The following is a 26,986-nucleotide window of genomic DNA, read 5'->3' on the forward strand; positions in this document are numbered from 1 at the left end:
CCTGTGTGACCGGGGAGGTCTGAGCCCTCCACAGAGGTCTGCTGCCACCCCCAGGGGACTGGCCAGGAGCCTGTCATCTTCTCCCCTGCTGCCTTTTTCCACCACTATTTAACTTCCTCTCATTTCCTGGGGCCTCTGGCTGCTATGGTGCTATGGGTAGCCACTCACTGGGCTTGCTGCAGGCCTACTATGTGCCCCCACGGGGCCAGCACTGCACCAACCCTGCAGGTAAAGGGCAGTAGTGCCATGTGATACGCTGAGGCTCAGAGACAGGTGTCTCACCATACAGTCACAGCTGGTCACAGGACCAAGATCTGTGCCCTGCTGCTTGGGGGGTCCTGGGAGCCAAGGCTGCAACGTGAGGTGCCCCCCTGTTGTCTGGATGGCCTTAAGAAGGCTGCTGGCTGTCCCTGCTCCCTGGGTGGGCACCAGGTGTCCATTCCATTCCTCTCCTGGTCAGGCTCTGGACTAGAAGCTGCAGCTTTAGTGGGGTCCAAGCATAGGACCCTGGTGAGGGCTACCCTACCCATGACATGTTCTCTGAACCTCAGTCTCCTTGGCTTAAAACTGGGAGTGAAATAGAATCCAGTGTTGGGGGTGCCAGGGTGCAGGTAAAGCACTGAGCTTGGTGTCTACTGTGCACACTCCGGCTGCACAAACATGGCCTGCGTTTCCAGCATACCTACTATGTTCTGGGACAGGTGAGGGAACAAGCCGAGTCAGTGGGTGGGTGACAGGGATGTAGGGGAAACTCTTAGCATTAGCATGTGGCAAGGGTTGTCTCATTGGGTCCCTGCTGCAGCCCCATTTTACAGGTCAGCAGACTGAGGCTTGAGGTCCCAAGGAGCCAGGAACAAGGAGAGGTAGCTTCCCCGAAGGCCCCACCTTTAGTCTCTTCCTGACCCTCACCTGGCCCATTGGACAGCTGTCCACTGCAGTCACTGCCCAAGCCCCTTTGTGAGCCTGTCTCTGTGGGCGGCCCGGAACCACCCACAGGAGTCTCTAAAGGCTACTTGGCTTCTCACAGTGTTTCACAGCCACCAGGGACCAGCTCACCCTCCCCAGGTTGTTCCCTCCTCTGGGTCTTTGCTGAGGCTGGGGCCTTCACCAGAAGTGCCTCCACTGTCCTCCTCTGCGGGGGCAACTCCTACTGGCCTCTTCCCTAAATACCCCCTGTCTAGTTGAGTCTTGGAGTCCCCTTGCTGGGTCTTTTATACCCTACTCACTGTCACCAGAGCCCCAAGCCTTTTCATCTCCCAGCTCTTTAGTGTGGCGCATAGTAGGCCTTCAGTGAGGTCTAAAACAGAGACACAGGCCTGGCCTTTCAGGGACCTAATCCCCACCTAGCGGGAGAAACAAATACAAACTGATTGTTGACAAGGCTGCATGTCCAGGAACGGGGTCAAGTGCAGGGCACCAAGGAGCAGGAAGCTCCCACCTGACTCTCCCTGCTCCTCAGAAGGACTGAACCCTCTGAGCCCCTACTACGCTCCTGAATGCTCCTGAAAACACAGTGGTCTCCATTTAATCCTCCCAAGGCAAAGCAGGTTTACAGATGGGACAAGAGGCTCAGAAAGGCAGATGCTGGCTGAGGCCCCACAGCTCCTGAAGGTGGAGTCTTGCTCTGAGGCTCTGCCTGTCTGACCCCAGAGCCTACACCTTTCTCCAAATCAGAAAATTCAGGTGCCCGCAGGGCCAGCCAGGTGGCACAGTGAACAAAGCAGCTGCCACTTAGCTTCGTGGGAATGTGGACTTCGTGGTTTCAGAACTACCAGTTTTAGTTAATTTTCAAGAGAAACCAGACAATGAGAATTTTAGGTGGAATCTTTGTTTTTGTTTTTCTTTTCTTTTTGGTATTGCCAACCATGTGATAATTTTTTTTTATTTTTTTATTTTATTTTATTTTTTTTTACTGTAGCAAATAGGGCAAAGAAAAGATGTCTGTGGGCAAGATTTGCACCCTTCAATGATGTGATACTGGCTGGTTGGATGGCATGATAGGGGCCCAACAGGCCTCACCTTCCCCATCCCCAGCCGGTAAGAGCCCCCAGAATCCAGGGGCAGCTCCAGATACCCCTCACGACACCCCCAGATGCCGCCTGCACTGCCAGAGACAGGAGGCAGGGCCCAAGCCCCGCAAGGGCACCACCCAAATAGCTATAATCAGCAGCCTCGCCAAGACTTCAGACTCACCCAATTATCCTGTGAGGGAAAAAAAAACACAAAATGAAAACAAATTAACATGTTTGCATAGAAGCCGCTGCAGCAACACACACAGCCGTGTGCACGCACATGCTGGCGCGTGCCCTGGAGAGGCTCGAGACACCGCCGCCCCCTCTCCAGGCCTGGCACCCACCTGGCAGGGCTGGGCTGGGCGTGCCAGGCTGTGCCCACTGTTGTGAGCCAAAATGTACACTAGGCTCAGCAACTAGATTGTCCCTAAACCTGATTGGGCCTTGTGTCAGTCCATAAGCTTTCAGGTTTGTTTGTTTTTTAACTTAATAAACACATACAATTCATTATGTGCCAAAATTCAACCTCGTGATCTCAACCCCTTTCTTCAGATGGGAAACTGAGCACAGAGAGGTTAGTTGACCTGCCCTAGGCTGTACAGCTGGCGAATGGAAGAGGTGGGGTCTGAACGCAGATGGGCCAGCTCTGGGATGCTGTAACACTGCACCTTCTCTGTGGCTCCCTCCTATCTGTGGATGATGTGCCAAGACCTCCATCTGGCCTTCAAGGCCCCCTGGCCATCCCCACCTCTCCCGTCAGTTGGTGTCCTTTCTTCTCTCACACACCTCCACCCCACCCTGCGTGCTCTCTTCGCTGTGGGGTTGCCGGTGTGGTCACGATCACCGAGCCAAATGGGTATGTGTTCACATACCTGATATACTAGTCCCTCGTTGGAGCGCAAGTGGTTCCTCCTCTGTGCCTCAGTTTCTCTTCCTGGGAGATTGGGATAATAATAGTGTGTACCTCAGAGAGGTTAAGAGAATTCAGTGGGTGAACCACTGCAATGTACTTATGCTTTGTGGCTGTGCATGGGGTGAGGTCCACTGGGAAGCCCTCACCTCTCCGCTCACTGTTCAGTCAGCCCTGAGAGACCCAGCCCATCAGACTCCCTGGGCCCCTGTTGGGTGCCTTTGGGTGCCGTGTCAGGCACTGCCTTTGCACCCAGAGGCATGGAGCCAAGGGGCTCAGATTCTCCTTCCAGGGAGCTGCTCCTCTTGAGCGTGACTCCGCTTCTCTGGGCTTCCTCGAAGCTCCAGCTGACCCAGGGCCAGGGTTGCTGGGCGTGTGCCTAATTACCTCTGTTGTGTCTGAGTCGGCTCTGGTCCCACAGCCTGGCACACAGTGGGCACTAAGGCAGGGCTTGGCGCATGGAGCCGTCCCTTCTCCCCACGCGCACCTGCTCATGTTTGGGGTGTGTCCCTGGGAGTTGAAGGACAAACTGTGCTAGAAGTTGTTGTTAAGAAGCTCACTGGCCCTGGCCGGTTGGCTCAGCGGTAGAGCATCGGCCTAGCGTGCGGAGGACCCGGGTTCGATTCCCGGCCAGGGCACACAGGAGAAGCGCCCATTTGCTTCTCCACCCCTCCGCCGTGCTTTCCTCTCTGTCTCTCTCTTCCCCTCCCGCAGCCAAGGCTCCATTGGAGCAAAGATGGCCCGGGCGCTGGGGATGGCTCTGTGGCCTCTGCCCCAGGTGCTAGAGTGGCTCTGGTCGCAACATGGCGACGCCCAGGATGGGCAGAGCATCGCCCCCTGGTGGGCAGAGCATCGCCCCTGGTGGGCGTGCCGGGTGGATCCCGGTCGGGCGCATGCGGGAGTCTGTCTGACTGTCTCTCCCTGTTTCCAGCTTCAGAAAAATGAAAAAAAAAAAGAAACACCTCACTGGGCCTGACCAGGTGGTGGTGCAGTGGATAGAGTGTCGGACTGGGATGTGGAAGGGCCTAGGTTTGAGACCCCGAGGTCACCAGCTTGAGCGCGGGCTCATCTGGTTTGAGCAAAACTCACCAGCTTGGACCCAAGGTCGCTGGCTCGAGCAAGGGGTTACTCGGTCTACTGAAGGCCCGCGGTCAAGGCACATATGAGAAAGCAATCAATGAACAACTAAGGTGTCGCAATGAAAAACTGATAATTGATGCTTCTCATCTCTCTCTGTTCCTGTCTACCTGTCCCTATCTATCCCTCTCTCTGACTCTCTCTCTGTCTCTGAAAAAAAAAAAAAAAGCTCAAAGCTCATTGGGCAATAGTAAGAACAGCCACTGCCACTCAGCAAGTGGCAGTACTCAGTGTCCACATCATCTGGCTCCGTCCACATCATGGCTGGGAGAGGAGGGCACAGTTTCTAGCCCCATTTTTCAGGTAGAGAAACTGAGGTTCCAAGGGACTCAGTGACTTACTGAAGAGAGTCCTGCTGTTAGTGGCAGAGCTAGGGTTGGAACACAGCAGTTCTGGGCTGCGCTGCTGTTTGGCCCCTTCTGGATGCTGCCGGTCAAAGGCTGAGGCAGGCAGTGCCTCGAAGCTCTGAGGACCAGCAGTGGGATACTGCCCTGGTGGTGGTGGTGGCGGAGGGCTAGCTTCATTGGCCTCAGGATGTCCCCTTTGGCATCAGCCTCAGCCTCCAGTCACGCCAACCACTCAGGACCAGGCCAGCACCTGGGGGAACTGACCCAATGCCCACCCCAGCAGTGGCCAGTCCTTTAGGACATTGGGTGCCTACTTGCAATCCCAGCCTTTCCTCAGCATAGCCCTGCCACAGGCTTGGCTCCACATCCAGACCCTACCACGTAGCTTGGGACAAACCCTGTTCTCTTTGAGCAGAATGGGAGCAGAGGATAAGCTGCACCTCTCGGGACGAGCTCAAAGCTGAGATGTGGTGTCCAGCTTGCGGAAGCAGCCCCCTGCGCAGACCCCCTAAAGGCCCTTCCTCTCCTCCAGAAGCTTCCCAGCCCTTGAGCTTCCAGGACACAGTTGGGGCCGGGGCTTGCCTTGCCTCCCAAGCCATGCCCCACTGGCATGTGACAGTGGGCTTCAGAGAAGGCTTTTGCCTACTTACTGCCAGCCCTGCCCCTCTGCCCACTCACCACTGTGTTGACAAGCATTCATTTGGTTCTCTGGGGTCCAAGTGGATGGAGGTGGTAACTGTGCACTGACATGAGGGGGGAAGAGACCCCCAAGGCAGATGACCGGAGAGGAAAGAAGAGGAGAGGAGACGTGTGAGCCCTGGCCATGCAGAGAGCTGGTAGAGAGGCCCCAGTGCACCCTCTGTCTGGCGGAGATTTACTGAGCATATCCTCCGTGCCTGGCCTTGGCGTAGAAAGGGACCAGAGATGGGTCTGTGCGGCCCCAGCTCGGCTACCTCACTGCCATGCAACCCTGGGCAAGATACGGTCTCCCCGGTCTCAACCTCCTCGAACTGAGCTGGGGGGAGGGTCGCAGTAAGAGGCCGTTCAGTAGTAGTTAGTTGAAGGCCTGGGAATTGCACACTCAGAGGTTCCAACCCCTGCCCCACCCCTTGGGGGCAGGGTAGGAGCCAGTTCCAGTGGCTGTCCTGCAGCTGTGAATGGCTGGGGGCACGGCTCCCTCCTGCCCACCTTCTGAGGCTCAGAGAGCAACAGCTAGGGGCTGGTTGGGTGCAAGAAGGAGGGAGAAGATTCTTTTCCTCCCCCATTACCAAAGTAATATTCATCTTGTAGTATTTGGAAACGTTAAAGTCTGATGCAGAAAAATTCAGCCATCACCCAACTGCGCAGAGCTGAGCACTTGGTGTCATGATGAGACATTCTTCCCAGGTGTCAGGCATTCAGATAGTGTCTGATTTGGCCCTTTATAAAGGACCTGGTCAGGCAGGGCTCATGTGAGCGAGTTGCTGCATGGACATGGCCAAGCGCAGCCCCGGGGAAAGGACCTGCTCCGTGCTAAGCCTGTCCCGGGCCCTGCGCCTATCGGCATGTTCTGGCCTGAGCTTCTGGGAGCCACCTGCCTGCCTGCCTGCCCAGCAGCCCATTGTCTGGCATGTGAGGGCTCCGAGCAGCCGTTGTTCTGCACACATCTGATCCCGTCTTTTCCACATCAGATCATTTGTAACCATCACCAGGCAATTGGGCTCGTCGCTGATTCAATCTCGGCTTTGTGCTGTCACAGCCGTTTTTCTGTGCTGGGCTGATTTTGAAAAGAGGCCTATCTTCTGGGCCCGCTTTTTATAAATGGGGGGAGGGGCGGAGACCTTTATGTGTATACGTGTGTCTGTGTATGTATGTCCCCCGCACATGTGCATACAGACAGACACGTTGGTGTCTGTCTCTCATCACCAAGAGTAGAATTTGGAATGAGGTAGGTGGACAAGGGCCCTAGGCTGCCATCCCAACCCCCATCCTCTACCACCTGTCCACCCTACACACCTACTGTGTGCCTCAGAGTTTAAACACAGCAGAGTGTGTGCTGTAGAGGAGATAAATGCTAAATCATTCATCAATAAGATATCGTCAGAGTGGTCATGACCATGAAGAAATTGTAGTGATGAGATAGTGGCCAGGGCAGAAAGTTGCTAACCTAGATGGGTGATCAAGGAGGGCCTCTTGGAGGAGGCGATGTTTGAATTGAGGCATGAATGAGGAGACAGAGCTGGCACAGAGTATGGTAGTGGTACCCAGTCTGAACTAAGATGTCCTGTTAGTGTAAAATCCACCCCACATTTTAAAGACTTAGTATGGAAAAAAAAAGAATGTAAACTATTTTATTAGTACTTTTTGAATATTGATTACATGTTGAAGTGATAGTATTTTGAATATACTGGATTTATTAAACATAATTTCTCTTGTGGGTACTAGAACATTTATTAGATATATTTTTTAATTGGATGACATTGATAAATCAGGGTACATATGTTCAGAGAATATTATATTTTTATTGGAGAGCGTTGTTGTAGACTATTTAGGTAGAAATACAACTGCAACTGCAAAGGCCCTGAGGTAAGACCAAAGTTAGCCTGCTCGAGGACCAGAGGAAAAGGTTGTGCAGCTGAGCAGGGAGATTGTGGGGAGGGAGTGGGGTTAGAGGTCCATGCAGGGCCTCAGAGGATATTGTTAGAAATGCCATGGAAGTCGGCAGGGGAGATTTTAGTGAAGAAGGCAGTCAGTTCCCCAGGGAAATCTCCGCCTGGCCACTGCGGGTGGGGAAGGGTGTGTAGGGGCCATGGAAGTTGAAGGTAATAGGGCATATGGTTGGAACAGGGGTCTGTCATAGAAGAATTGCTGACAGGACCTGTTGGAGGGTAGCTAGACCAGATCTCCCCCACACACATACGCTCCCTGACCTCCACCCGCAAAGCTCTCTGCTTCCCTTAGCTCCTGGATTTCAAAGCCTCTGGGCCTTCCTCTGCTCTGGCCTTTCTCCCCACCCAGCTCCATCTTCCCTGGAGCAGCTTCTCCTGATCGTGTCGGTGAGCTTACCACACGCCCCAGCATCCTCCTCTGCAGGTGGTCAGTGGCTAAATCCATTTTTTTTTTTCATTTTTCTGAAGCTGGAAACAGGGAGACAGTCAGACAGACTCCCGCATGCGCCCGACCGGGATCCACCCGGCACGCCCACCATGGGGCGACTGCTCTGCCCATCCTGGGCGTCACCATGTTGCGACCAGAGCCACTCTAGTGCCTGAGGCAGAGGCCACAGAGCCATCCCCAGCGCCCGGGCCATCTTTTGCTCCAATGGAGCCTTGGCTGCGGGAGGAGAAGAGAAAGAGAGAGGAAAGCGCGGCGGAGGGGTGGAGAAGCAAATAGGCGCTTCTCCTGTGTGCCCTGGCCGGGAATCGAACCCGGGTCCTCCGCACACTAGGCCGACGCTCTACCGCTGAGCCAACCGGCCAGGGCTAAATCCCTTTTATAAAGTTACCTTTTTAGAAAAAAAACAAGTGATGCATGTTCGCCATAGAGAGATTAGTACAAAGAAGCATAAAGAAGAAAAATCAAACTCCACAGAGGTAAAGTCACACAGCCAGGCTGTGGCAGAGCTGGGATTGGAACCCAGGTGGTCTGGTCCCCATACCCCAGGGCTAAAATTAGGGTGCTTTGTGACCAGATGAGCAGAGGGAGCTCTTCCACCTGAAAGGGGTTGGAGACACTGTAGCCCCTGAACCGAGCTCATAGCGAAGGGCAGAAGCTGGAGACTTGGCCCACATATTAGTGGGTTTTGGCTCTTGGATTCATGTGTTTTTGGTGCCCTGTTCTGCCTGTTCTGTTTTCCCACTCCTGTCTCAAAACTCCACTGGTTTCTGCACCAGACTGACCCCACCCCCACCCCCATCAGTTGAGCCTTGGCTTCAGGCTAACAGTCCAGACCTGCATTCACCAGCCACTTTTATCCCCCCTCCTTACACACACCTTCTGGCCATTCCTCCATTCCTGCTCGGGCTTCCTGCTCAGGCACTGTCTTCTTCCCTTCCTCCTCTTCCCTTGTGGTCTAATCCTCAGGCCCACCTTGTCTGCTGGGCTCTCCTGCCCCTCCCACCAGCTGGCTTGTGGCCCTGCACAGCACTTCCCGCCCCCACTTCCCCGCCCAGGGCCTCTGTTTCCTCATCTGTACAGCTACCACAGTAATTGTCTCTTTCTCCTGGGTGTGTGGTGGGTTAAGTCAGATGATGTCTGTAAAGTGCTGAGCCCATGGGGAACACTAAAAATAAAAACTAGCTCCTATTATTGCTCTGATTATTGGATTTTCTTCTCCCTTGTTGCTGACTTAACCCTGAACTGAGGGTGCAGGAACCTGGAGTAGGGAGGGATGGGAGAATAAGGCAAGAGGATGACTGGGGGTGCCCCTCCCAGCTCCGTGATGGGCTTACCTTTGCCCTTTACCCTATTGTCTGGAGTTACCTGGTAACTCCCACTGTCCTTTTGGTCTCTGCTTATATGTTGCTTCTCCAGGAAGGTTCAGTGACCTCCTCCAAAAATACTGGGTTGAGGATTTTCTGCTGAGCTTCCCCAGTCCCTGTTATATATAGAATCTAGCAATGATGGCATTTGGTATTGACTCCAAGCTACATACACACACACGCCTTTGCTGGAAGGTGACCATGGAGACTTGATAGCACTTGTGATTATAAAGAAACAAGGCCTGACTAGGAGCAGGAGGTCTTGAATGACTTGTACAGTTGGCTCCACCACAGATTTCCCACCTTTCAGGTGGCAGCTGGGGAGGGAATCAGATTTGGCAACATCGCTCCCTAGCTAGGACTGCCTGAAGGCTCATTTGCATGAGAATGAGCCTCCTCCCTACCCCCTTCACTCCCTAGGTGCTGCCTCTCAAGGGCCAGCCAGATCTGTTGCCAGTGGCAATAATGCCCCCTCACCTCCTTACTAGGAGGGGCAGGTTTGAGCCTTCATATGAGACTCCCTCACCCCATCCAGCTTTCCCTCCCACCCACCCACGCACCCACCCACCAGCACCTTCTCTTAGCCTCTCCCTGTCCTGAACCAGCACTTGTCCACAGGAAGTGATCACCTCACCTTGAGGCTGGGGGCACTTGCCCCTGTCCTGGTGACTCTGCCTGGCCTCGCACAGATGGGGTGCTGTCAGTTACCCACGAAGAAGGTGTCTTCTCCAGCAGCCTGGAGCTGCTTCAGGGTCTCCATACACTTTGCCTGTGCATTTGTCTGTGCTTGGGACCCCTCCCCCTGCCTTCTTTTGGCTGTTTCCTATCTGCCTACCTGTAGGTAATAATCATAAACCATACTAATAATGGCTGACACTTAGGGAGTTGCTACTGTGACACTGTGACCCTGGCACTTTATTTGTACTAATTCGTGGTAAGGAATTAACTTCTTTTACAAAAGAGGAAACCGAGGCTCAGAGAGATGGAGGTATTTGCCCAAGGCCACAGAATTAGGGATAAAGCTGGGATTTAGTTAAGAGATAAAATTTAGGCATCTGGCTCCAAAGCCCGGTATATAATGCTGACAACTTTACAAGCAGCAAGGCAGTGCTTGCATCTTGATACCCCTAGAACAGGTAGAGTGGCCCCATTATGACTTGTTACCCTGCCTTGTAATTGCCCCTGACCTCTCCCGTTAGGGTCTGTCTCTGCTTCAGCATGTAGCACAGGGCCTGCACATAGTAGGCACATAATCTGTCATGTTCTGTCCAGATGTTAGAGTGCTGTCCAGGGCAGATACAGCAAGTTAGTTCCCATGGCGACTGACGTCACTACGTTCCCAGGCTCGGCCCCGCCCCCGTCTCCAAGGCACTTGTTCTGGGTGCTGGCCGTGGTGCTGAAGGGCCCAAACCAGCTGCCCACTCCCAGATGGCAGCCCTGTGTTCCAGTGGGACGCTTCCTGAGCCCCGCCTTGTCCTGACTCCCCTCGCCCAGCCTCTTTTCCGTCCTTCCTTCTGAAGACGGTTTCCTGAAGGCCTGCTATGCACGGGCACTGGTCATAGCACCGTGAACCAATGGAGAAGGGACCAGGGAGAGCCCCACAGGGAATCTCACTTATTCTATTATTCATCAGACATTTATCAAGTGCCTTGTATGTCTCTGAGAAGCCTTTGAGGAACCTGGCTTCAGTTGGAAGTAGAGTAGAATTTCAAGGGGTAGAGACGTGGAAAGAGCTTGCAAGCAAGAAAGAATTGCATGGGCATAGGCCAGCAAGTGTGGCGATGAGAGGTGTGTCCTGAGGGATACCCATCTCCGGACTCCACTGCCTGCTATCCAGAATTCATGATTGTCGGTTCACTTTTTGGTCTCCCATGTGGCCCAGAACTATCAGCATCTGTGGCTCCCGTTGGCCACCCAGAGCTGGGCCCAAGTGAGGAGCTAGTGAGGACTGAATGGAAGGCCGTCCCCTGGGCTAGAGACTGGTGTTTCTGTCCTGGAACCAGAGGGAGGAAGGTATGCTCTGTGGCTAGATTTGCATTTTAGAGACTCTGGCTGCGGGGATGATGTTGCAGTAATCTTGGCAGTGAATGAGGCCTCCACTTGAAGAGGGTAATGTCGTCCACCCCCCACCCCCCTGCCACCAGCCTTAAGAAAAGAAAGTGAAAATCCCCTTCTGGTACTGTAGCCCAAACGGCAGTGGGAAATAATCACTTTTCCTAGGCTCCCTTATCCACGCCCGAGCCCTGCGCCGTTTAATCAGCAGTGCCAGTGTGACTTGAAGATTCCTGGGCTTGAGAGATCAGGAGAGGGGTTAAAGAAAATTACCCTTGCCTCCTCCATGCTAATGTAATCTCTAACCAGATCTGCCTAGCTGCAGCTCAAATTGCTTTTTAGATTAACATTTAATTATTAACAGGGTCCCCTGGAAGGCCTCAGGCTTGGATCGTGGATGGGGGAGGGCTTCTCCTCTGGCTGCCTTGCACAGAGATGGGGGAGGGGAGTGAAGGGTAGGAGGGTGTGGGGTCAGGAAGGGAGTGAGAAAGCAGGAAAGGAGGACAGGGAGGCAGATGGAGAGGAACTGAGACAGGAGAGGAAGAGAGAGAGTGCATCCTCCAGGTGTGGGGGAGGGACTGTGCACCCAGATTCCCTATGACCTCCTGAGCAAGGGTCTCTCCACCCTTCTGCTCTGGCTAAGGGCAGGCAGATCCTGCCTCTTGGTGTTTTTGGAGACTCCGTGCTGGCCCGGCTCACGGTAGCAGGGACCAACACGGAAAAGCGACCCACTCAGGGCCACAGAGCCAGGATCTGACCCCAGCTCTCCCAGGCTGCCAACCCAGCGTGCTTCCTCACCGCCCTGGGCCTCCTGCCACCACTTCAGATTCTTGCCTGCACGTGTACACAGGCTAGGGCCAGGCCAGGGCAAAGGAGGAGGAGGCTTCCAGTCCAGTAAGGGGGCTGGAGGTGAGAACGGGAGGTGAGAACATTGGGAGGGCTCCCGCCCCCCGCCCCGCCCCCCCCCCCGCCCCTTTCCCATGAAGGATACAGCAGGCAGCTCCTCTGCATATTTTTAGGGAACTCAGAGTCCTAACAGTCTACTCATTGCTTTACACGAAGTGCTGGGTTTTCCCAGTTTCCTGTCTCGTCCCCACTCAAGATTCTAAATCTCTCAAGGGTGGACTGCATCTAGAAGCCCCTTTGTGCGCCCATGGGCTGAGGACCTAGCCCTGTGTCTTGCAGGAAACTGGTACCCTGGATTGGTGTGAAAATCAAATTGTAACATCCCCTCATCCAAGCTGGAAGGCCCTTCCACCATTGGTTGTCCTACTCCTTGTTAAAACCAATGAGGCAAACAGACTCAGAAAGGAGCCATGAGAAAGAGGTCCTCAAGGTCACTCAACCATTCAGGAACCCCCCCCCCCAGTGTTGGCCACTGCCTGGCAGGTGCCACCCTGAGGCCTCTGGGGCCAGCCTTCCTCTCTGAATTTCTAGTCTCATTGGATGCTGGGACGGGCCTGGCATGACCTTCCTCTCCAAGCCACAGCCAGTCTTCGGTCTCGAGTGGAGCCACAGAGGCCATAGTGCACAGCACCATGGAGGTGGGGGAAGGACGGGGACTAGAAATGGAACAGTTCTTGGCCTTCCTGGGTTCACAGTCTCACCCTGCTATGGAGCCCAAGCACTTACATTCTGCCTTGATCCGGGGCCAGCCCAGCACCTGCCACTTCTGGGACATACTGGAGGCTGGAGGGAAAGGCCATATGTGGGAGTGGGAATTCAGTTCTGGTTGGGTGGTCCCCTTTGGTGGGACACTCATTGATATTCCTTCTCCCAGTTTCCTGTCTCATCCCCATTCAAGATTCTAAGTCCCTCAGGGACAGACTGCACCTAGAGCCCCCTTTGTGTGCTGGCTTCCAAAAGATGCTCAGGGGGTGTTTGCTGCCTGGATGAATGAATGCACGTGGATAAATGACAGCCGCTTAGGAGAGTTGGGCCTATGTCTTTTTCACCTCAGTACTGTTCTGGCCAATGCAGGGCCCACACATGGCCCTCTGCAAATGCCCTCTGTCTATGGGGTAAGTGGCCTCCTGGGCGCGCTCGTACTCCTTCCCCATCTCCTCCTTTTGTGATTCCAACCCCTCCTTGAGTAGAATCAAGATAGATCTGGGCCTTGGAGAGAAGCAGGCCTCTGTCTCTGCTCCTCCCTGCCTAGCTGACGGGAGCTGGGGGCAGACAAGCCCCTGCCTCAGTGGAGACTGGGACTGGGGGCTCTACAGTGTGGGACTGAGGGTGCAGGCTCTGCTGGGGACTCGCACGCTCGTCTCTGCCACCTAAAAGCCGTGCGACCTTGTGCAGATGGCTTCCCCTCTTTCTGACCATTTCCAAATCTGTAAAATGGGGCTAAAAACAGAACCCACCACAGAGGCTGCTAGGAGGATGTCGCGACAGGTACAGCAGACAGGATGTACACGGGGTGTGGCCCAGGGCGCATTCAGTGAGTGTGCTCTGCTATTGTTAGCACTCCTGCGGGTATTGTTATTTTTTAACTCCCCCTCCTTGCAGCCAGACAGGCAGGGAGAGATGACAAAAGGCAGGCAGGGCCAAAGGCCCTGATTCCCTGTTCTTTTAATAAAAATAAAGACAGCCTTTAGACATCCTCCTCCTATGCATTGTTCTGCCAAGGCAAGCAGCACAGACTTAATTCCTCCTTGGACTTGGAAAGTTCCTTCCTTCCTTTCCCCTCCCCTGTCACATTTCCTTTATCTAAATCCTTAGCTATGAAAGGGCATATCAACAACTGGGGGCGTTATCTGGTGGCGGGGACCTTTTCCTAGGGGTGCCTCCAAGATAAAGGCGTCTTATCAGCCCCCATGTCAGGGACAGTGCCAAAGCATTCTAATCATTGAGGTTTGCGGCATTTTCTACCTCCCCCCCCCCTTTTCTTTATTAAAGTCACAAAAGACCTTGGGCTTATAGACAGCCAGATTTGCAGATAGGGTTTCAGAATAAGCGGTGCTCCCAGGATGGTCCTTGGCTGGCTCTCTGCAGATGGCAAGATGCTAAGCAGAGAGGGGCAGGGTGAGGTCACGGGAGGATCAGGAGTGTCTTACCTGCGTGCCCCAGTCTTGTCCCCAGCTTGCTGTGTGACCTCGTGCATGGCGCTTGGCTTCTCTGAGCTTCGGTCCTTCATCTGATGACAATCGATTCATTTATTCAGCCATTCATTCAACACCTGCTTATTAAATGGTTACTCTTTGCCAGGCACTGGGGGGAAAGAAACAAATAAGACATGGTCCTTACCCCAAAAAAAAACTCAGAGCTCAGTGGAGACAGACAGATGTGCAAATTGGCAGTTACAGCTCGGTGTGATTAGGGCTGTGAGGGGGATGCCCAAGGAAGGGGAGCCAGAGTCTAAGTTAAAATGGATCAAGGCAGCAGTGCTGTTGGCAGAGGAACCAGCAGCGGAAAGGTTTGGAGGTGTGGGCAGCCAGGCCCGAGGGAGGGCTGGGAGGGTGCTAGGAGAGATGAGGGAGGCAGGCCATGGGGGCCTTGAGGGCCAGGCAGTGAGGGTCAGGCTCCATTCTGCAGCCAGAGAGAAGTGCTCAGGCCAAGGAGAGGGATCTTCATCTTGGATGCAGATGGTGGCGATGATGTGGAAACTGGAGGTGGTGGTCCAGTCATCCTCACACATGGCCGGCCCCTGCCCCCTCCACACTGGACCCCCACCTGCCCCAGCCACAGGGCACAGGTTCCTGGGGAAATGCGCAGTCAGTTGGGGGGATTTAGGGGGTGCAGAGAGAAATCCTCCTCTCCAAGTTGAGACAGTCTCTCAGGCTGCAGGGCACTGCCTGCTGGGCCCCCAGAAGCTAGGGATGGACCCATGCAGCTGCACTGGAGAAGCCAAGGGATTCTCTGTGGCCCCAAGTTAGGGCAGGTGACCTCTCTGCTCCCAGAACTGCCTGGGCATTCACTATCAGAGCACTCTGAAAACCGGAGCCCCACTGGGAGGGCCGGTGGGGGTGTCAGGAGAGGCCCTAGAATAGGCAGCCTGCCTCTCACCCAGCTAACGACTGTACCTGCCCCTTTCAGCTGCAAAGCATGCTGGGATGCATGACTCCTGGGACTTTTGAGATGGGAGCTGGAAAGGGGTTGGGTTTCTGGGCCCCTGGCACCCAGTGAAAGGCCAGAGGTGGAGAGGAGCTCCAGAGATGAGGCTGGACATGGGGAGGGCCCTAGAGGAAAATGACCTGAGTGATGTCACGGAGCCATGTTCATAGAGAGGGACAGTACCTTCCCTAGGGTCACACAGTGGGCACTGGCTGGGGGAGGTCCCAGACTTTCAGCCCAGGTTTCCTCAGTGCACAAGGTCGGTGGCCTTCCTCCTCTCTGGCCCACTGCCGCCCTGGACTGTGGGCAGCAGTGTAGCCCAGCAGTAAGGGCAGACCCACCAGCCACTGCTTGCTGGGTGGCTCTGGGCAGGGTGCTGCTTCTTCCTGGCTTGGATTTCCCCATCTTGGAGGAAGAGGCTTGGGCCCTACATCAGGGTGGCTTTCTCCAGGTATTCCCCTCCGTCCCCCAACACCTGCCTCAGAATGGCAAGAGGCAGACACTACACTGGGCTGGAGTGGGGGACAGAGGCCAGGCTGCGTGTGGGGTAGCCACAGCCTCTTACCTTCCCAGTGTGCCCTCGATTGTACATGTCCGTGGACTACCTGCGTGTGTGAGAAAGGGTGCCACAGGGTGAGGAAGAGCATGTCCCATGGTGTGGGTAACCGTGTGACAGTGGTGTGCCTATCTGCAGGACAGTGTATGCAGCAAGTGGGTACAGGTGCATGTGGGCGCTCAGCACCCCAGAAGGCACATCCAAATATCCCCGGCGTCTGAGCGGGGCCCAGCGTGCCCATGTGTGCAGATGTGTCCTCAAGGGCCCCCTTGTGGCCCACTCCCACCTCCCGCTCACGTCCTGAGTCCCCGAGGAGCCGTGCCTCGTTCCTGCAAGTCAAGGGCTTTCATCTCTGCAATAAGCCCACTTCATTCCCTTTTTAAACTGTATAATTTCTGCCTGATTGTAATGGCATATTTTAAAATTACCAGAAATCAAAGCTGGGAAGTGGATACTGCAGCTTTTATTGCGTTGCTGCGTTAAGACCGGCGATTGGGGGTGGGAGGCAGGGGGAGGAAGATGAGAACCACCCACCCTCCCCCACCCATCCCTTCTTTCTCTTTTTTTTTTTTTTTTTTTGAGACAGTAATAGGAGAAAATTGGTTTTGAAACTGAATAAAAGTCCCTTTCAGTGTAAATCATTTCTTTCAGGGTACCTTTGCTGAAAGTAAAATAGACCATAATGAAAGGTGGTTACGTGATTGTCTTTCATTTAGCGAGAGGCCAGGACAGACAGGAGGCTGCACCGTCTCGGGGAAATACAAGATTGGAATAATTGCGCAGTAACAAGGAGCTTGTTGTGAAATTAGTATCTTAAGAAAGTAGTGAAAAAAAGGCTTTTCCTCATGAATACTTCATTATTAGAGGAAAGCGGCAGAATTTAGGGCTCCAGACACCTGTTTAGTATTAAATAACTTCCTTTTCTTCCCCTTAAACACCCCCCCCCCTTCACTCTTTCTTCTCTTTTCTTTTCTAAAGCCAGCATGAGGATTGAGTTGGCCCAGCTTGGCTGCTTAGGACTCAGGTCGTGGGGCGGGGTGGGGTGGGGTGGGGTTCGGTGGTGGTAGGGACAAGGCACGGGGGCTGGGTGGACATCAGGGGTGTCCAGGGTCCAGCTCACAGCTGGGCCTGCCATCTCCCTCCTCAGAAGAGAGGAAGGGAGGGACCTGGCCGAGAACCCCCCCCACACCTTCTCCCCGTAGCCTCCAGGGGAGGCGCTGCCTGGGTCACCCCACTCCTCAGGGACTCTGGGTTCTCAGGAAAATGGATTTTATGAAGAAAAGATGTGTGTTTCCATGTGAACACTGGTCATGTGACTCTGGGTGAGCAAGCCCAGATTGTCCTGTTTGGAGCCATATCAGAGCTGCCACCTATGGAGACCTCCGGCTGGCCTCGCCCTGCCCCTCCCATTTGGGGAAGCTCGGTCAGGAAGCCATGGTGGTCTTTGGGGCCCGGGCTTAGTGTTCAGTCTGAGATCAAGGCCAGGCTCAGCACAGGTCAGGGTTGGAGCTTCCCTCCTTTCCCAGGGACGCCAGCCTGGACATCCCCCTTCCAGGGGTGCTGTGAGAATACCCAGACAAGGGGCCTACCAACTTCAGGAAAATGGAGCACCATGTACCCGCCGGCAGTTCCCAGGCACCCCTCCCTGCAGGTTCCAAAGATGACCAGATGGGGTCTTTGCCTGTGATGCGCTCCAGGCTGAAGGGTGTGTGTGTGGAAGGGAGCTGGAAGGAGAGCGGCTGAGGGAACACAGGGGTGAGGATTGTAAGAATCTGAGGCCTGAGGGTGCCAGGGAGCCCCTCGGAGGAGGTGGCCACACTCCGAGCAGGGCTGGCGCGTGTCTGAGTGGTCAGCTCTGGCCCCATCACAGTGGAAGTCCATCACTCCAGACAGCCGGATCTTTTCCTTCCTGTGAGGCTGCAGAGGAGCCCCTTGACGCCCCCAGGCCTCAGTTCCTCGTCTGTCTGATAAGGGGGAGAAGGGGTCTGCTCTGAAAGTCTCTGATGTTCTCTGGGGTCGTGGGGGGCTGCTGGCAGTGACTCCCAGCTGGGGGAGGTGCGAGGCGGGCATGGAACAGCCCACATGACAAGTACCTCATCTCCCTCCTCACAGGGACCCTGACGCAGAGCGTGCCACGCCACAGGCCCCCAGTTCAGCCATGCTGGCCTGTCTGCAGAGAACCCAGAACCCCCCGGGCCAACACCTGGCTTGCCCGAGCAAGAGCCTGGAGCTGCGCAAATGTGAGTGGGTACCTCGTGGGCGCTGTGCCCTCTCTGCCTCCCATTCCCCACCGCCTCTCCCCTTCTCTGCCCACTCTGAGTCCACAGGGCTTCCTTTCTGTTTCTGGACACACCAGGCTTTTCCCAGCTCAGGCCTCTGTAGGGCAGTTGTCAGGAGGGAGTGCCCGCCACACTGAGCATGCCCACCCCCCTGGACCCTGTCTTGAGCTCTCCGTGTCCCTCTCGGCCTTTGCCCATGCTGTGCTGCCTCCTTGGAGTCCCCCACACACAATGGCACCCACACCCTTTGTCTGGCCAACTCCTACTGGGTGTGACCCCCATCCTAGCTGCCTTCTCTGACACTACCAGCACCATGGCCCCTACCCCAGCCCCTCCTTGGACCCCCCCACATGCCATGTGTGTCTCGCTCACCATCGCGTTCCTGCACTAGCAGAGTAGGATAATGGAAGCAAATGGTCCTGCATGGGGTCTGCGCGCAAGGCCCAATTCTCTGTGTGACCTCAGGCATGCCCTTTCCCTGTCTGGGCCTTGCTTTTCCAATGTTGTCAAATTAGGGGGCTGGACTTGGTTCCGCTAAGCCTCTGTCCTTCCTGACCACCTAGGACAGGGATCCCAAGCCCTCTGATTATTTTTAGACACCCTAGAGTGGTTGGTTTTAATTTTGAACTATTTGGAAACATTTAAAAACAGAGAGATTTGAATAAAAATATGGATTGCTAGTGTCTCTTTAAAAAAAAAAATCACACCTGGCCGGTTGGCTCAGTGGTAGAACATTGGCGTGGCGTGCAGAAGTCCTGGGTTCGATTCCCGGCCAGGGCACACAGGAGAAGCGCCCATCTGCTTCTCCCCCTCTCCCCCCTCCTTCCTCTCTGTCTCTCTCTTCCCCTCCCACAGCCAAGGCTCCATTGGAGCAAAGATGGCCGGGCGCTGGGGATGGCTCTGTGGCCTCTGCCTCAGGCGCTAGAGTGGCTCTGGTCGCAACATAGCCACACCCAGGATGGGCAGAGCGTCACCCCCTGGCGGGCGTGCTGGGTGGATCCTGGTCGGGTGCATGCGGGAGTCTGTCTGACTGTCTCTCCCCGTTTCCAGCTTCAGGAAAAAAAAAAAAAAAAAAATCACAGGATCTGGTAACAGGCTTGTGCTCCTGTGCTAGAGCTGTTGTTAGAACTGACTGTTGCCTCTTTAAAGGGACAGACACATCTCCCGTTCACCACAGTCCCCACCCACCCCTCCCTAGCACCCCTGTCCAGTCCAACAGCACGGGATCAGCCGCCATTTATCACTGTGCCTGTTTTCTTTTTTAATATAAATTTAACTTTAGACTTGGTAATGCCTCCTTGTGGTCCAGTATCAGGTTCTACAAGTGAAAACCTCGCTTTCCCATACTGCCTGGCCCCGCCTCCTTGTAGGGGTAGCCGATGTTGTCAGCTTGTGACTACTTCCAAGAGATGTTTTATGCACGTCCCAACAAACATGCGGGTACACACGTATTTTGCACACTGTGCTGCACTTCACTTCTTCACCTAGTGATACATCTTGTATGTCAGCCTCCAAAGAGCTTCCTCATTCTTTGGCCCCAGAGTTTTCCATAGCGAGGATGATCAGCCCTTAGGTTGCCCCTTACCCGACCTATTGCCTTTCAGAGCAATGCAGCAATAAACAATTGTGTATGTCTCACAAAGCAGTAAAACTACGGGATAACTTTCTAGAAGTGGAAATACTGGGTCAAAGGTATGTGCCCTTGTAACTGTGGCCTCACTGACTCATCATTTCTTTGGTCCATTTTTTTTCCAATTAGGTTGTTCTTGTTGATATATAGAAGCTGTTTGTATATGATGGAATTAGACCTCTGAATGTCATATGAATTGCAGCTGTTTTCCCAGTTTGTCATTTGTCCTTGATTCCACTGTGAATTCACCAGAATTTTCTTTGTAAAGTGAAATTCATCATTATTTACTTCTACGGCCTTTGGATTTTGTGTTATACTTAAAGTGTCTTTCTTCATGCTGAAAGTTAAAAAAGGCAGCTCCCCCAGGGTTTTTTTAAATTTCTTTACGGTTTGATTTTTTAAATGTGGACTGCCTGATTGTTTTGTAATTAATCTGGCATAAAGAACGAGCTGTGGTTCCAAGGTTAATCAAGCATCGGTGCAATACAGTTTTAACTATTGTAGCGTTATAAGACATTTTTTTAAATTTAACAGTTTTATTGAGATGTAATTCATGTGCCATAAAATCCATTTGAAGTGTACACTTTGATGGTTTTTAGTGTATTTACAGAATTTTGCAGCCATTGCCACTCAATTACAGAGTGCTCTATCACTGCAGGAAGGAGCCCTTCCCTAACCGCCAGCAGTCACTCCTTCCCCCTCTGCCCCCTTCCTTCTCTACAGAGTCCCCCATTCTGGGCTTTCCTAAGGTGGGAGCCGGGCCACGGGTGGCCTTCTGGGACTGGCTTCTTTCACTTAGCACAGTGTTTTCAAGGGTGACCCATGTCACAGCACGTGTGTAACTTACTTTAACATTTGCTGATCTGTGTTCCGTCTATTCATCGTCCCCCCCAGTGCAGAACCTCCTTGGCTGTTCTCTTTATTTGGAACCAGTTTAAGTAAGGACAAATATCCTGTTTGTGTTTTTACAGGGACTGTGTTAAGTTTATACATTACTATAGGAAGGAATGGCACTGTTACTCTGACGGCTTCCCTCCGAGAACACGGGCTCTCCCTTTCTGTGTGCCCGGCTTTCTTGTGCGTCCCTTGGGAATGTCTTAATATTTGCTTCGTTTAGATCTTACACATTTTTTTAGTTTACTTCTGGATAGTTACCCTTTTTTTGGTGAGTCTTTTCTCTCATTAATGGAGGTTATTTATGGAAAGGGCGCCACCTTACTGAAATCTTTTGTTTGTAATGATTTTTTTTTAATTTAGTCTCTTAGGTTTTCTAGTTCTACTATCATTATCATTTGCAAATGATAATTTTACTTCCTACTTTGGAAGTTTTATACCTTCTTTGTCCTGTTCAATAGTGTTGGCTCGTACCCCTGAAACGAGTGTTTGCAACCCTTTCCACGCGATCTACGAAAACATGGCGCGCCTTCACTCAGCACACCCGTGGTATCTCCACACTTGACAGTCTGAGCTGGGTGAGAGCTGAGGACTACGGTTTGGTTAAGAGTAGAGCTGTTGGCTCTTGAAAGTCACATAGTGCTTCAACCAGCTGTGTGTGCACACACATAGCAAGGTCTTCTCCTTGTCGTGTGAGAAAACAATGCTAATATCTCCTGGCTCCAGTCCTGGCTCTTGGTCTCCCTCACCACGGAATGTTCTCTTCTGGCCATCTTTCATGCCTTTGTCAATATGAACTTCTAGAATTTTTTTCTCTTGAACTATACTGCTCACAGACATTAGGGGATCAGGGAACATGCAGATACTCCAATACTTTCAGCCTTTTGTATGGCGCATTTTCACTCATGAAGTGAAAGTTGGGTTTGCATCTCATTTGCATAACTGAATAACTTTCTTTGATTTGTCGTTTGCTTTTTTTTTAACATTTTTTTTACATTTTTTTTATCATTTATTTTAGAGAGGAGAGGGAAAGACAGAGAGAGAGAGAGAGAGAGAGGGGAGAGACAGAGAGAGAGAGAAGGGGGGAGGAGCTGGAAGCATCAACTCCCATATGTGCCTTGACCAGGCAAGCCCAGGGTTTCGAACTGGCAACCTCAGCATTTCCAGGTCGACGCTTTATCCACTGCACCACCACAGGTCAGGCTGTTGTTTGCTTTTTTAAAAAAATTATTTTTATTTATTCATTTTAGAGGAGAGAGAGAGAGAGAGAAGAGGGGAGGAGCAGGAAGCATCAACTCCCATATGTGCCTTGACCGAGCAAGCCCAGGGTTTTGAACCAGTGATCTCAGCATTCTAGGCGCTTGATCCACTGCGCCACCACAGGGCAGGCCCGTTTGCTTTTCTGATAGTCTTGTTTAATTAAAAAAAAATCAAATGCTTCTTTTTTTATTACTTCATATTCACTTTGAAATATCCCCTAATTTTTGTGAGCAGTGTATCTTCCTCCCATTGCAGCTTTTGCATCTATCAGAACTGATCCGCTCCCCGTGGTGCGGGGGCCCCATGCACACAGACAGAGTTTGAACCTGAACCATCCCAGGTCCTGCCAGATGAATTATTTGCGTCCCAGGACCTCGGTGATTGAGACAGCACTCAACTGCTCCTTTCCACCTTGGCCTTCACATTTGTCAAAAATCACGTCCTTTTGCAGAGTTAATTTTCTTGTTTCATCGTTATATACTGCTCACAAAAATTAGGGGATATTTTATCACTTCATATTAATTTTTAAATATCTCCTAATTCTTGTGAGCAGTATATAAATCTACTAAGGTTCCTGAGAGCTGACACATAACATTTTCTTCTCTCCTTTCTCTCTGTGTCCTCCCTCCTCCAAAACACTGGTCACAGACAAGTAGTGGAGCCCAGACCGCCACCTGCTCCACCTTCTTAACTGCCTGTTCTCTCGTCAGATAACTCCCTTTTCTTTGCGTCAGCGAGGACTTGGTAAGCTTGAGAAAGCTGTTTAAACTTCTCTCCTTCATTTGGATTCTTATCAGGTGGGATTTCAAGGCCAGCTTCCTGTGACCTTTTTCATTTCTCCCCGGGTGGCATTGGGTTTGACCCCGAAACATCATAGTAAGTGGTTTCTTTCACCGTTTTTGACAGCTGGTGTGCGGGCCGGGCCGAGGCAGGTGGGGGGAGCACGTTGCTACACACAGCTCAGAAGGCCGCCGCTCCTCAGCCTCTTCCCGAGTTCTGGAAAGTTCCTCTTTTTATATTGTATATTTTGTGTTGTTTTCATTTCTCCTGATTAGGTTAGTTGGCTAATGAGGTTATCCATCCCCTTGTCCCAAAGTTCCATATTTAGGATTTATTAGTAATTACCCCTTTCTGTTTTCTAATTCATTAATTTATGCCTTTATCTTTATTAAAATCTTCCTACTTTCCTTGGTTTTTTAATTTCTTGAGTTAAAGGCTTAAATCTCTATAATGATAAATAAGAAAGGGAAAATTAAGGCCATGAATTTTCTGAAAACTGCTTTACTATATATCCTGCAGGTTCTAATGTGTAGTATTTTTATTACCATTTTCCCTAGCTATTTTATCATTTTGGCTTTGATTTCCTCTTTGACCTAAGGCTCATTTGAGTTCTAACGCCCCACCCAGGGAGCAGGTGCTTTTGTGTTTTGTTTTTTCTATGTAGTTTTATTGCATTACGATCAAAATGCTGTCTATGATTTCTACTCTTTTTTTAAATTTATTTTATTGAAGTTTTCTTTGCGCTATCCTCCATGGTCATTTTTGGTGAGTTTTGAGACTTTTTGTGAGGACTTGAAAAGAAGGTCTGGCTCTGTTTTTAGGATTCAGAGACTGCTGTATACCCTGTGTGTCTATGCCATCACTCACGTTAGTTAGGTGTTCGATAGCCTCACCTCCCTCTCGTGGAACGGGAAATGAGTTCGATGTCCGTTGCTAATGTGTTCCGGTCTGTTTCTCCTTGTAGCACCTACAGCTCTGGCCTTATGAATGGTGATGCAAGGTTATTTAACACAACGATGTTAATTCCTTAAATCTCCAGAGTAACTTACCGCGTTTTTCTTTACTGTGTTTAATATGTACTACAGGGGCAGGTTCCGTTTTCTCTGTTAAGATAGTCACCTCTGCTCCTTTAATTCATACTTTTTCTTGAAACCTTGGCCAATCCTTTCATTTCAACCTTTCTGAATCACTTTGTTTAGCTGTGACTCATATACTATAGATTTGGATTGAGCTTTGCGACTCCATCTGAATGCCTTTTTCGAAATTTCTGCGAGCTTAGCCCATTTACATTTACTGATATGACAGATGTCTCATCGTAATTCATTTTGTGCTTTGCTGTAATTGCTTTTAAAAGTCTTTCCTCATGTGATCTGTGTTCTCTGCTTAGTGCATCTACTAATCACGAGGAAGGTGTAACTTTAAATAATACCCTAATTTTCTATTTCTTTGGAACAGTATCTGTTACTTTCCCTAAGATGAACAAAATGATGAAATTAGTGTGCAGTTGATGCTTGAACAACACAGGTTTGAACTCTGCAGACCCAATTCTATGTGGATTTTTAAAATAGGTACAATACCATAAATACATTTTTCCTTCCTTATGATTTTATTAGTCATGTTTTCTCTAGCTTGCGTTCTTGTAAGACTACAGTATGTAATGCATGTAATACACAAAATATTTGTTAATCAAATGTTTATACCAGGGGTCCCCAAGGTGTGACCCCCTGAGGCCATTTATCCGGCCCCTGCCACACTTCTGGAAGGGGCACCTCTTTCATTGGTGGTCAGTGAGAGGAGCATAGTTCCCATTGAAATACTGGTCAGTTTGTTGATTTAAATTTACTTGTTCTTTATTTTAAATATTGTATTTGTTCCCTTTTTTTTTTTTACTTTAAAATAAGATATGTGCAGTGTGCATAGGGATTTGTTCATAGTTTTTTTTTTATAGTCTGGCCCTCCAACGGTCTGAGGGACAGTGAACTGGCCCCCTGTGTAAAAAGTTTGGGGACCCCTGGTTTATACTATCGGTAAGGCTTCTAGTCAGTAACAGGCTGTTGGTGGTCAGGTTTTTGGGGAGTCAGAAGTTTCATGTGGGTTTTGTACTAGGGGGAAATCGGCACCCCTAACCCCTGTGTTGTTCCAGGGTCAACTGTATTTTTCTTTCTTCGTTTCCTTAGGGTTTACATCATACCTTTAAACCTCTATTACTGGACATCAGCTTCAAATGATGTCCTTTGATCCCAGCTGTTAAAATGAGGACATCTGTGTACTTACACTCCTGTCCCCTCCCTTCTGTTATTAGGGATACCGTTACTGTATTCCTAGGCCTTGTGATGTTAGCATCTTGTTACAGCACCACAGCCCCAGCTGTTCCTGTCTCGGTCTCCCAGGTAAACAGGGTCGCTCCTAACCACCAGTTCTCCGGCCTTAGTTTCCCATCATCTGAAAGGCAGCCCGCTAGTCTGTGGCTTGAGGCCTAACTTGAACAGCCCTCCTGGAGTTCCCGCACGTCCTAAAAAAAAAACAACAAAACAAAACATCCCTAGGTCACCTTGTTTCCTCCAGGATTTTTGTAGACCTTGTTCTGTTCTCACATTGGATGTTGCCATGGAGAAGTGGAAGCCTGATCTTTCCTCCTCTGTGTTTCATTTTGATCTCTCCGTATCTTTCATGTCATTACTTTACTTGCATGCATCTTGGGATTGACCATTCAAGTCTGCCTTTCCCGGACACAGCGCCCTCCCCTTTGGACAGACACATCCAAGGCTTGTGTTACTTCACATCCCCTTTGGGGGCCCCCGGCGAAGCACAGACTGGCTGTCCTTTGCCCAGCTCCCCTCTGTACCCTCTTCTGATTACACCTCTCTATAACTCACTTCTCCTGGTTCTGTGCCTTTTTCCTCCTTGCGCTCGCTCGTCCCACTGTCCCCTTTGGCTTTTACAATGAGATTTTTCTTCTATTCCAGTATATCTGCTTTGTGGTTTTGCTTCAGAGAAACAATTGTCACTACATCGTTTTCCCTTCACACTGAAATACTGAGTATTAACCTCCATCTCTTCTGCGACCACATTTTTCTGATGGGAAGTGTGTCGTTTGCGAGTCATCACTTAGACTTTGCCTTGCCTCCCTTTCCTGATGTGTTTTGATTCAGTCCTGAGCTGGTTCAGTGTTCTGTGTCTCGGGAGGAGGCGAGGGTCTCCTTGCAGCTGCTTCAGAGACACACAGGTTCCTACACACACGCGCGACTGGTGGGACCTCTCACCCAGCCCTGCCTTCTTGACTCCTCAGAACCGCATGGGGATGCTCTGTCACCTGCCGAAGCGCCCCTGGCTTCAGGGCTGCAGAGATGGGGTTTGGATTTTATGCCTCGGGGAGTGGTCCTCGCATTTGGGAAGTGCTAGCTCATCCCGACATCTCCGGCTGTGGCATCCCCCACTGGCTCTCATTGCTTTGGACAGCCTGTCATCTCTTTTCTGAGTGTTTGTTCAGGGGGTTAGCTAGTTTTGCCAAAAATGGAATTGGTGTTTTTTTATTCCATGTTTGCTTTTCAGGGTATTTCCAGGAAGAGAAGGGGGGAGGCCCCCCCTGAAGGTGTTCTTTCAGGGATAAGGGCTTACAGAAATATCTGTCTGCCTCATTAAAAACAGAACAATGACAGTCTTGGAGGGCCTCCGGTTTCCAGAAAAAATGTTCTGCATGCATAGCCCCCTTTGTTCCTCTGTGAGACCTCCAGGGAGACCCCTTCACTGTCCATGAAATTGTCCAGGGCACCCAATTCAGAAAGCACAAGAATTCATAGTACAAAAGACTTCTTCCCAGAGGAGACTGATGTTAGCAGTTCTTAAATACCCTCCAGAAAAGTACGTTCATGTGGAGGGGCAGTGAATACCTTCTACACAGACGTTCCCAGCCCCTCGTGGTTCCTTGCCTTTTCCTTGCTGGTCTCTGAGATTACTCCCCATCTGATGGGATGAGCGCCCGCATTCTAACACCTGCATCGCTTCCATCACACAGATGAGGAATAACGACATTTTTAACCGTCCTCCTGTGGATGGACATTTAGGTTGTTTCTAGTCTCTTGCTATTCTGAACAGTGTTGTAATGAACGTCTTTGTACATGTGTGTATATCTGTGCAAAAATAATTCCAGAGTGGGCTTGCTAGCTCAGAGGGTCTGTGTATTTTAACCTTTTGATTGCTCCTGTCCAGCTGCCAGGCTTCCTTCCCTGCCTGGCCCTCTGCTGCCAGCTGGCTGGAGGCAGGGACCGGGCATGATGACCTGGGCTGATCCAAGACCAGAACTGGGGAGTGTGGAGAGCCACCAGGGTCGTCCTGCTGCCCCTGCCCACTCAGACCCTGTGATATCCTCGCACTTATTGGAAAAGACACGGACTCTGCCTGTAATTGAAGAGCACAGGGAAGAGGGAGGCAGGAAGGGAGATAGGCAAATTGAATTGGGCGCCCTGCCATCAGTCAAGGCTCAGACAATTGGAAGAGGAGGTTCCTGCCCTTTCCTCCTGGGCATGACTTCTGGGCAGTCAGGCCCTAGGCCCACCCCTGTGTCTCGGTGGCCCTGAGGCAGAACTGAGACAAGCAGGGCTGGCCCCAAGTTTCAC

General features: G+C 51.5%; 1 protein-coding gene across 3 annotated transcripts in view; it reads left to right on the forward strand.

Moving 5' to 3' along the window:
* The window catches only part of FAM222A (family with sequence similarity 222 member A), a 55,339-nt gene that overhangs the window by 14,904 nt on the left and 13,449 nt on the right, over positions 1-26,986 (forward strand). For all 3 annotated transcript variants that reach the window (XM_066260375.1, XM_066260374.1, XM_066260376.1), the window contains exon 2: positions 17,640-17,767. In XM_066260375.1, the coding sequence (XP_066116472.1) occupies positions 17,686-17,767 (82 nt within the window). In that variant the 5' untranslated portion in view covers positions 17,640-17,685. The remainder of the gene's footprint in view (positions 1-17,639; positions 17,768-26,986) is intronic.

This window comes from Saccopteryx bilineata, chromosome 2, assembly GCF_036850765.1.
Source record: "Saccopteryx bilineata isolate mSacBil1 chromosome 2, mSacBil1_pri_phased_curated, whole genome shotgun sequence".
NCBI classification, from domain to species: domain Eukaryota; kingdom Metazoa; phylum Chordata; class Mammalia; order Chiroptera; family Emballonuridae; genus Saccopteryx; species Saccopteryx bilineata.